At 27.4% G+C, this 12,006-nt stretch overlaps 1 protein-coding gene across 2 annotated transcripts in view; it reads left to right on the top strand.

Annotated features, from left to right (window-relative positions):
- The window catches only part of LOC113386821, a 42,659-nt gene that overhangs the window by 23,437 nt on the left and 7,216 nt on the right, over positions 1 to 12,006 (top strand). Inside the window, exons 11-21 of one of the 2 annotated variants that reach the window (XM_026624580.1) lie at positions 32 to 346; positions 407 to 595; positions 663 to 803; positions 874 to 1,194; positions 1,276 to 1,458; positions 8,102 to 8,233; positions 8,567 to 8,727; positions 9,090 to 9,252; positions 9,400 to 9,588; positions 10,041 to 10,178; positions 11,550 to 11,666. In XM_026624580.1, the coding sequence (XP_026480365.1) occupies positions 32 to 346; positions 407 to 595; positions 663 to 803; positions 874 to 1,194; positions 1,276 to 1,458; positions 8,102 to 8,233; positions 8,567 to 8,727; positions 9,090 to 9,252; positions 9,400 to 9,588; positions 10,041 to 10,178; positions 11,550 to 11,666 (2,049 nt within the window). The remainder of the gene's footprint in view (positions 1 to 31; positions 347 to 406; positions 596 to 662; positions 804 to 873; positions 1,195 to 1,275; positions 1,459 to 8,101; positions 8,234 to 8,566; positions 8,728 to 9,089; positions 9,253 to 9,399; positions 9,589 to 10,040; positions 10,179 to 11,549; positions 11,667 to 12,006) is intronic. The other variant, XM_026624581.1, reaches the window with a different exon arrangement.

Genomic DNA, 12,006 nt, shown 5'->3' on the forward strand with positions numbered 1-12,006 from the left:
TACCTTGCTGACTATGTTGTTTCTTCCTCAGATGACAAAGACGATAAGCAAGATATGAGAATTCTGAACGAATTGGAAAATATTGACGACGACCTCGAGAAAGAAAACATCGTCATAGTCCGTATGGACAATGATGCTGAAGCCAAAGAGTTTGGAATAGATCATTTGCCAACGTTGGTCTATTTCGAAGACAAAATCCCAGCCATTTACGAAGGTGATCTCATGAATGAGGATGAGGTACTTGCTTGGCTCATTGAACAAAAAAATACTGCCACTATTGAAGAAGTCACTGACGAAATTTTGAAGGAACTCATTGATGACCATGAATATGTTGTCGTATATTTCAGTAAGGGAATTATAATATTAACATATATTTTGGCCAAGTTTAATTTTGTTCTTCTTTCAGGCGGCAAATGTGAGGAAGGTGAGGAATGCGATAATATCTTAGAAGAGTTGGAAAATATTGATGATGAACTTGATGAAACGGGAATAATATTTGTCACAACTGAAGACACAACTTATGCAAAGACACTCGGCTTGAAGAAATTCCCTCAACTCGTGTTCTTTAGGAATAAGGATCCTCTGGTTTACAAAGGTAATAATATCAAATTTTCATCGATATTGTCACTTTTGCTGATTCAATAATGATGACGATTTTTCAGGAGATATTGATGACGAGGACGAAGTATTGTCCTGGCTTACTGATGAAGATACTTTGGAAATCCCTGACAAAATTGAAGAAGTCAACTCACGCATGTTAGAGAAGATCCTTGCAGAAAATGACCACATTGTAGTATTTTTCTGTAAGCACCTAACTCAAAATACCTTCTAACAAAACCATGAAGTCAATTATATCTTTTTCCATTTTATTAGATAAAGAAGGAGACAAAAAATCCATGAAAATCCTAAGCGAATTGGAAAATATTGACGACGAGTGCGAAGAAGAAGACATCGATTTTGTGAAAACTTCTGATGATGGTATTGACAAAGAATATGATTTGGACAGTTTACCAGCATTAGCATTTTATAGACACAAATTCCGTACTATTTATACCGGTGATTTGATGAACGAGGATGCAATTTTAGAGTGGATCTTGGATCTCCAAAACTCAACTCCTGATGTCATTGAAAGCGTTGATAGAAAAACGTTGCAAGTTCTGATCAATGATGTTGAACATCTTGCAGTCTTCTTTTGTAAGTAGCAGATTAATAAATTGATGATAGATTTATCTGATATAATGATTTTTCTTCATTTTTATATATTTTTTACTACAGATAGTGACAAATGCGCCACATGTCCAGCAATTCTCGAAGAACTTGAGACCATCGATGATGATACTGATGAATTGGGAATTCAATTTGTCAAATCCAAGGATGCCAAATTGGCAGCAGAAATTGGTATTTTCAGTTTTCCAGCTTTGGTATTCTATGAAACTGGGGTGCCCATCATGTTTGACGGTAAGATTAAAAATATGGTATAAAAACTTAGTTTTACCAATAATATTTATGAATCTTAATCACAAATAATCGTCTTTGGTATTCACATAATTTAAGTGTCTTATTTAATTTTAAACTCCAAAAGTTTTTGGAGAAATTAGGGAAATGGTTTTTAAATTGACAAGAGCCTGAAATAATATCTATTATTATTGATTACGGCTTGCTTATGAATAAATAAAATAAATAAATTGATTTGTCCTTATTACAATTTATAGTTTTTCATATTCACAAAATTTCCATTTTTTATATTTAATTTTTGACTCAAAGAAATTTTGGGAAAATTGGTGAGAAAATTTGTCAAAATTCCTGTTTTTTTAATGATAAATTAGTAGGCAGAAATAAATTGAAATGATTTGAGATTTTCATACCTACAATAAAATTTATATGTGTTTTTAATTTTAGGTAATTTAAGAAATGAGAAAAAAGTACTGCAATGGCTAATGGAACAACAAAGTAAGAATTAAATATTATTCACTTCCCAAATTTAATTTAAATTTTATTTTTATTTATTATAATATAATATAAATCTACGCATTTTGATAAAAAAAATCTTTGGCAGTGTTTATTAAGATATTCCATAAATTTTAAGTTAATTATATGTACTTTAATAATAATAGCTATTATATAAGAAAACTTATCTTATAACAAACTAAAGCTTCACACTAATTCTATTCGTCTTAAATATTTAATTTTTTATTTTCAAATAATTTATATGTATACTAATAGCATTTTCCAGTAATAAAATAAATTGTAAAAAATAGTAAGTGGAAGCTCCAAGTGTTCCAAAAATTTTCATCAAGCAATTTAGATAAAATTTTGATTCAATTTATTTTTAAAAAAATTGAAGCTTCGAGATCGAATATTTTCATAAAACAAATTATTTCTTATATATTTTTTAATTATTTTTTTAAGGATTTTCTTGAAATTTCTGGATAAAACTAAAAATTTTATTCTTGATATAATTATCTCTTAATCCAATATTTTTTATCAATTTTTTTCCTCTTTTCTGGAAAATGTTATTTGTTGTCTTTCTGTAAAATGCTGCTTTATGTAAATATGCATGACGCGCTAATTCAGGTGATGAAGATGATGATGATGATGACGACGATGATGATGATGATGATGACGATGATGATGACGACGATGACGATGATGATGATGATGATGACGACGATGACGACGACGATGATGATGATGATGACGATGATGATTTTGACGGTGATGATAAATTTTATTGAAAGTTGTAGTTTCCAGGTAAACTTCGGTCGGGAGTAGGATCGATAGTTCAATCGGATGAAAATTATCAGAAGAGAGATTATAAGGAACTTTTATATGGAATTTTGATCCTTTATCTGAATCCTAGATAAATAACTTGGTTTTTGCACTTTATGATTTTGCCTTGATCCTTCAAATGTTACACTTGGACATAACAAAAATTTTGGTACTAAATTTTTATTTAATCCATAAATTGAAAATTTGAAGTAGAAACTTAATCACAAATCGAATTCTGAATAATTTGTTGTTGAGCCGCTTTTGGTATAGAGTAGAGTGAGGCTTAAAAGTTTGACTGTAAAAACGTCCACTGCAATTATCTCCAAAACAAGTATAGGGTAGAATTTTTTTAAAATACTATTTTAAAGTAGGAGGCAAATGATATATAACCAGTCTCTGCCTTAAATCACTCGATTTTTGCAATTTATCCTTCTAAATTGCATATTTTTCATTAATCGACAAATCAAAAAAGAAAATTTGATTTGATAATAAATTGCATTTTAAATAATTTTTCGGAAAACTGAACTAAGTATGAAATTTTTTAATAATGCTATTTTAAAGTAGAGGGCAAAAATATGTAATCAGATATCACCTTGAATCGAGTGACATCAGGACATGAAAAGCCATATTGTCAATTTTTTAACAAAAATATTTTTTCCTTGTTAGTCATTTTGATTTTGAGCGCTGTTATTTAGTTTACGATACCTGAAAATAATTTTCTAGTATACGTCATGTACATTATGAATTTTTTAATAAAAATATTTTTTTCCTTGTTAGCCATTTTGATTTTGAGCGCTGTTATTTAGTTATCCACACGTCATCCACATTGTCAATTTTTTAACAAAAATATGTTTTCCTTGTTAGTAATTTCGTTTTTGAGCGCTGTTATTTAGTTTACGATACTTGAAAATGATTTTCTAGTATACGTCATTTAATACGTCATCCACATTGTTAATTTTTTAACAAAAATATGTTTTCCTTGTTAGTCATTTTGTTTTTAAACGCTGTTATTTAGTTTACGATACCTGAAAATAATTTTCTGATATACGTCATTTAATAATACCTTACATGTGGTTGGGGTAAAAAGGGCCACCTAAACTCTCACACTAGGAATTTTACTGAACATAGTTAGATAGTTGTTTGCTTGTAGTTTGATATTTGTTATGATGTAATTGGTTTGCTTTTTGCAGTATAATAGCTAAAAGTCGAATAGGACTTTTCTGCTCCGCTCTACCCTATATATTTGATAACAATTTTTATTGGCAAATTTTATTCCAAATTGTTGCCTCATATGATGCAAACGAAAGATACACTTAGTAAGTTGCCAATAAATCGTTGCACTTTATTGTTAAAAATAAAATGATTTTATGATCTTGACTACGAGGTTGTTTTTTAATAAAAAATTTACGATATAGGATCAAAAACTCAGAAGGTTGTCCAAAATATTTAGCCAACGATCAGCTAGTATGAAATCACACAACTACAGTCCAAAACAAGACCTTCATCATCCTGATCCTGAAGTGCAGCTAAAAGTCAATAAATGAAAAGCTCTGCATTCCGTCTGCAAATATATGTTTTTTTAGACATATGATAGCAGAGAAGATTTTTTGGCAACAACTAGTATTCATAAAAAATCTTCCCTGTTATCGATGGTTCCACCATACAATTTTTGCATGATATTTCTTCTTCTATTCTGCTTCTTGAATTTTTATTTTATTTTCATCTTATTTTGCATGGCCCAATTTCTCAAGCACAGTATTAATAGTTATCGTCTGCAGAAGACTAAAAATTTCAAATTCGGTTATAGCTTATTTTTTCAAAAAAAATTATATTTCTTAACATCGGTTACTAACGTTGAATGTCTATTATTGATCGATTGAAAAATCGATCTTGAACCCGCCGAATAAACTTAAAATTTTTTGTGCATTTTAATAAGTTTTATTACTAGTTTTTTTTTATTTTCGGGCACTTTGTTAATTGTTATTAATTTCGCTGCAGGCGATGGCTGTTTCTATGTGGGATTGGGCGGCAAAAGCGTTGTACCCAAACCCGCCTCCTATGAGCCCTACCAATGCTGTCCTACTAAACTCGGTAAGGGAACAAAAGTTGCCAAGATGACGGCCACCAAGTTACCAAAACCAGCCACAAAGAAAACTGAAGGAAGTTCTAAGAAATTTGAGACCAGCAAACCTTTTACACCAGCCAGGAGCGCCAATAAGAAGGACAAACCTGTTACTGCTGCTGCCAAACCTGAAAAAAAAGAGAAAGGGAAAAAGGGATTTTTTGGGATTGGAAAATATATTAAATGGTGGTAAATGATACGAGAAAGGTATAAAAGATCATGGAAACGTATATAAAACAAATTTAATAAAGCAAGTCGTTGTTGTCCAAAAATTGTTAATTTATGATCAAATTGCAGAAGTAACTTGGGGAAGTAGTAAAATTAAATTGTGATAAATTGGACAAAATTAATTAGCTAATTGGTACAATTTTTAAAATCGGTTGAAAATTTAATACGGTTGTGAAAAGCATTAAGTACAAACTTTTCGTCATTTTTTACTCATCATGATCATCCAAATTGAGTATTTATGTTGTCATCGATAAAATCACATTATTGGAAAGTTAAGAGTTCAGATGCCTAATATATTTTGATTTTGATTTATAGATTTTTTGTTGGGCATTGATGCATACTTTGAATAAATTTTAAAAAAGTTGAATGAATAACTAATTTTATATGTAATTATACGTTTTGGCCCTTGATGTGTGTCATCATTCAGCAAAATCCAAAATACAATATTACAATGAAGGCTAATATTATATATTATATTACAAATTTTCACAATATTCACATTCATTGTAGTAAAGTATTTTAGATTTGCTGAATGATGACACCCATAATGTGTCGAAACGTATAATTAAATATAAACTTGCTATTAAATTTACCATATTTTAGTATGACGGATGGGTTGCAAATTTATTTCAAATTTATATATATTTATTAGACATAAAACCAATTTAAAAAACAAAATAATTAAAAATTTTATTTTTTTAATTTCATACGTTTCGGATTTCATCAAGGCCATCATTTAGTAGAAAAAATGCATATACTTGTAATACTATCACTAATCTAATAACACAGTCTAGAAAATTATTAATTTATAATTATTAGACTAAAATTAGTATTAGAAGTTTTAATTTTTAGTACAATATTTTAATTAATTATTGTGATAGTTTTGCAAATAAATAGCTATTTTTTTCACTGGTTGATGGACTTGATGCAGATCGAAACGTATGGATTCAATGAATTTATAATTTTTAATACCAAGTTTTTAAATTGGTTTTATTTTTGATCAAAATAATAATTAAGTGATAATTTTAAATAAGCAATAAATAATTTAATGATTCATAATGTGCGTTTCGACACTATATGTGTGTCATCATTTAGTAAGATAACAAATTCAAACCAAGAAAAAAGTAGCACACAAATTTAAACACAACTTTTAATAAAAAACCTAAAACTTGAATAAAACAAAATAAGTTAAATAATAAAATGTTGTAGTTAGTCACGTGATTACCAAATTGTAAAATTTTATTTATATATAATATATTTAAGGAAAATATTAAATTTATTACTTAACTTTTAATTTATTATATTATTTTATTTTTTGTGTTCTTTTCCTGGTTTAAATTTGTTAACTTTTAATGATGACACACATGCAGGGTCAAAACGTACAAAATAATTTTTTTTTTTATTTTTTTTTTTGACTATTTAGCTGCCAAAAACATGTCAAAAAAATTTAACTTCACAAAATTTAAAAAAATGATTCTGAACTTTATCACTTTTCAATAATGTACAAAAAGGAGTTCAAATAACACCTCTAGCTCCCGCACTATTTTAAATCCGTCCTTGTTGAAATATAATTTATTTAAAACAGGACAATATTTTTGTTGCTAATTTTTTCTTTAAAATTATAGTGTTTAATTGGGTAGATTTTCAGCTCACTATTTAGTATTTACTAAAAAAATCTGTATTTAATTTTTAAAAATAGACAAAAAAGTGTTGACTCTAAAAAATATATTTTTGAAACTGGTGTCACCACTTTTTGCCAAAGTCTATATGATACTTGTTAATTTATGTTCTTCGTAGTGGGCTAACAATTGTGATAACACTTAAATTATTTCATATTGTTTTCACAATTTGTTTTTGAGTTTTTATTAATATTTATTAAAATAACAAAATTGTAAGTCAATTGCACCACACTTTTGTAATATAAAGCCAATATTTTTCCTTGACTGATTTATTTAAAATTTGTGGTGCATTTGGCTTGTAAATTATTATTTGACAATTTTAAAATGTAAAAATGAGTTGTATATATTTTATTTAATAGACTTCTTCAACTTAACGTGTTAAACGATTATTGTTATGGTTGAATCACGAAAGTTTACGAGTGTATATCTAGTCAAAAAAAATTTCAATGCAAAATTTCGAAATTGAAGTTTGAAAGCATTGGAAAATTTAAATTTTAATAATTAGATTGTTAAGGGAAAATCATCTAATATCATGCTGCTTGTTATCGATCTATTAATTTAAAAAATAATGGGGTGGGGCGGTGAACGCTTTAAAGGACACATTTTTATATATTATTATGTTAAATTTAGTAATATGAACTTTTAACTAACTAAAAATAAAATAAAATTATTTTTTAAAAAATTCGGTTGAAGTTGATAAAATTTATGTTCAATAGGAAATGAGTATTAATAAATGGAGTTTAAGTCAGATTTTAATAAAATAAATTTAAGTAAATTATTATAAACATTTTTCGTATAATTTAAAAAAAAATCTTTCTATTTAAAGATTTCCCTCTTGGTCCTTAAGTTGTTCACCTTCCTTCACATTTGTTGTAGTTCTAAAAACTTGTTATCTATTAATTAAAAATCTATTTATCTATATATAATTACTTACAAAATTTAATTATTAAGATTCATACATATTTTAACTTGAATTCATACAAATTTTAAATGTTTTCAATTTATTTTTTAGCACTGCCATCAAGTTCAAATTTAACTCTAACAAATATTTTTAATGTACAAATCATTATGCGTAGATTGATGCTCAATTTGTATGTAAATATAAATATTATGTTAAATTATATTTTTTCTGAAAATACGCTCGTAATCTATTTCCAATTTTTTTTTTGGGAAGTTGAATTTCAGGTCGTAAAATTAGCCATTGCAGAATAGTCAGATAAGTATTGATAAAAAAAAATTGTTTATATATTAAATTTTTATGTATGGAAAATTTGGTGGTTGATTTATGATTTTTTGGATTTAGGTAATCTTGAAGATGAAGACACAGTTTTGAAATGGATGATTAGTCAAAAGGAAGATGCATCGATTGAAGATATTGATAGAGAAAAGTTGTTCAAATATATTGAGACAAAAGAGTTTTTGGCTGTTGTTTTCTGTAAGTATTATATATGAAGAAGTCTGAAGCAAATTGCTGGAACTCCCCGTACCAAAAACTAAGTTATTAAAAAAAACTTTGAAAAACTTTGAAAAAATTAGATTTTTGAGAAATTTTGAAATTTTTGAAAAAAATGGACTTTATTTGAAAAATTTGATTTTTTTGTATTTTGATTTTTTTTTTGAAAGTTTTGAACATTTTGTTCAAACACACACGCATATCAATTTTATCTAAGGGATGCCAAAATGTTCAGAAACGTCTGAAACGTGAAGATATGCAAAAAAAATTAATTTCGATATTTGTACGATTATTATTTTGATTTTATTTTTTTAGATAAAGAAGATGATCCTGAAAGTCCACGAGTTTTGCGTCATATCGAACTTATTGACGATGAAGCTGCTGAATATGGAATTAAAATTGTTCAAACCAGTGACAGACTTATGGCTAAAAAATATGGATACAGAAATCCACCAGGAATTACTTATTTCAGAAAGGTAAAAAAATTCATACATACCATTGCCTACATTAAAGCAAAACCAATTTTTAGATCGTAGTAAACGAAAGTCTACTACGTTATAACTTTTATTTAATCATCAAATTTTAAATTCCATAAAATTCTAAATACTTACGTCCACTTAATTTTACATACTTCAAATAATTTTTTTGAAAACACAAACTGCTATTATCAGAGACCTTGCCTTGATTTTTTTTTAAATTTTAGCCAAAATTTTAAAAAGATGCAGTTCTAGATTAATTTTTGTTCAATGGTCATCTTATATTTTTGGAACATATACAAATTGGCGTCTTATATTTTTTCACTGCAGATCAAATATTATTAATTTATGTTATTATTTAGGGTAAATATATAAACTACGATGGAGACGTTGATGATGAAGAAGAATTACTGGATTGGTTGACAAATCCAGAAAATATGGAACTCACCGATCACATCGAGAGAGTAAACAGAAAAATGTTCCACAAAATCAGGCAAACTTCTGATTATCTGGCAGTATTTTTCTGTGAGTATGTATGTAAATATTAGCTTTAAGTATTTGATATGAAACACTATTTTTGGTTTTACCTCGAACAGCCTGGTATCAAGCAGTAGTAAAAGATTTTTTTATATGATTTCTATCAACATGTGTGGGCATAATTTTTATTTTTAGACAGTAATGATTGCAAGCAATGTCCAAAAGTCTTGGCAGAAATCGAACACATTGACGACGAAGCAGACAGTGCTGGAATAAATTTTGTGAAAATTGATGACAGACAAATGGCCAAGGAGTATGGAGTTTTTGCCCTACCAGCTATTTTATTCTTCAAAATGGGTTCTAAGGAACCTGTTATTTATGCAGGTAATAAATCATTATATTCTTCCCACCATAAATACATGGCCACAAATTTAGATTGATCATATTTTTAATTCACTTGGAAATGTTCATTTAAAATAAATATTATTTTTGTTTAGTTCAATTCAAATTATAACTTTAAGTAATCTAGTTCCTGAAGTGCATTCTTGAAGACAATGAACTTATCTTATATTCACTTCTGTTGAAGAAATCCAAAATTTAATAAGGAAATAAAATATATAGGAAAATTCCTGGAATTTCTAAAAGTTTAATTTTGAGGTTTCTAAAGTAGTAAATGACCTCGTAATTAAATTCTATTTTTTTTTGAAAAAGGTATACAGAAAATGTTTTATTGTATTTTTTACATTGGACTATTGAGACTAATAGTTTCTAACTAAGTCTTTGTTAAGTAGGTATTATTTATTATTTGTATTATATATTAAATTATTTTATTTTAGGTGACCTTTACGACGAGGAACAAATTTTAAATTGGTTGATGATCCAACAAGATCCTTCTGGTGAAGTAATTGAAGCTTTTGAAGGAGAAAGCTTATTGGAACTTATAGAAGAATCTAAAGCCTTAGCCGTTTACTTCTGTAAGTCAAATGCTGGTGGCGTAAGTTATTATTTTTTAAATAAATTAAATTTGGACAGTTTTTTAGCCAACGCTTCATTTAATATTCTAATAGAGTGTAAGAATTCTTATTAGATTTTTTTACCAAAATACTCAGATAGTTGCTGACTCATATAAATTTGATTTTCTAGAAATTTTACTACTACATATATTTTAACCAGAATATTTAAAACTTAATCATGATATATATTTTAGCGATCAATATTAATTTATAATAATTAGAATTTCCATATTTAGATATTTATATTTTAGCATTTGGTAAATAAATTGATGTTGTAATAACTCTCAATATGCATATAGAGTCAATAATCGATAATTCGGTGTTGTAACTAAAAACTATTAAATTATAATTAAACGTATATATAAATATATATATATATATATATATATATATATATATATATTGAAATAATATGAAAAATTTTACATATAAGTGCTTTATTTTTTCTGCAATCGTGTTTAATTTTCTAAACAACACATTTTTGCTTTGTAAACTTTTGCACAAAATTGTACATTATAATAAATACATTTTACCTTTCATACAGTAACACATTTAAATATTTGTCCTTACCTTTATATTATTATTAAATAAGTTTTATGTGTAGTTTCTTCTTATATAAGAATTTTGAATTGTTTCAAAAATTTGAAGTTGCTTTCGTCTCAGATTATAATATTTTTTATTCTAAAGATGGATTTAAATTTAAGTAAGCATAAGCAAAATATGTTTTAATTTGCAAATTTGTGTTTTCATAAAGGGTTCGCCTATCTAACTTTTCAACTAGTTATTTTGTGGTTAGTAGTTTTCAATTTTGGCCAACCGAGGAAGCCATTTGAATAAAATTATTATCCATCATTAACTGCAAGGATTGTTCATAGTTTTAAATGAAAAAGAGAAAATAATCAGTAACTTTTATCTAGAGCATTTTGAAAAAAAAATTTTGGACTCTCTAAATGAGCGTCTTTATCATAATAACCACTGCTATTTTAAAGTATGAAGCATTTATAAGTGAGTAGTACGATTTTAAACTTTCAGAAACCTTTGAATGCTACGAATGCAATAAATTATGAATTATGCCAAGTACAATTAGGCAATTGATTAAAGGACAAATATTTGAATAAATAAACGTTTCAGTGCTTAATTAACACAAATCACATCGATCTTTTAATATTTCATATCACATCATATCATATTTTAACTTGATCTTAATTTTGATTTTAACGATGATCGATATTTTATGACAAAATATACGATTTTTTGGCTTGTTTTTTTTTAGAATTTTTTTTTTGTTTTTGTTTTTGTTTCTTTTCTTCTTTTCGTGTTCTGTCGCCATAGGGAACGAAACGTTCTGCGAAATGTGTGTAGCCAAACAGTCGAAGGCGAGGAAGAGAGGACTGCAGTGCCGCCTGGAGGCGGCCAGCCAGGAACGAGACAGCGAAGAAGAAGTCGACTGTTCGAAGGAGTTCCAAGATCATGGTAGAGACATTCTGATAAATAATTTTAATTGAAACGATACGAAAAACTATGTCCATCTGAAAGATTGATCTTGATGAAACTAGTTACTTTTTTCAATGATTTATTTTGTGAAATGTTGTGCAGATGATAAAAGAAAATACGAATACATATATCATGCACATAGTTCTTGATATTATTTTATTTATCATTTAAAGTAATGGTAACATTTTTTACACAATTAGAGAAGCTTTGAGGGCTGCTCAGTTACATTTTTGCTAATTCCAAAGACATTTCTAATGGCTTGGCCGATCTAAATGTTAACGATTATTTTAAATTA

This window comes from Ctenocephalides felis, unplaced genomic scaffold (genome assembly GCF_003426905.1).
Source record: "Ctenocephalides felis isolate EL2017-DRISC unplaced genomic scaffold, ASM342690v1 CF-g0.4_SCAFFOLD_03571, whole genome shotgun sequence".
NCBI lineage: Eukaryota > Metazoa > Arthropoda > Insecta > Siphonaptera > Pulicidae > Ctenocephalides > Ctenocephalides felis.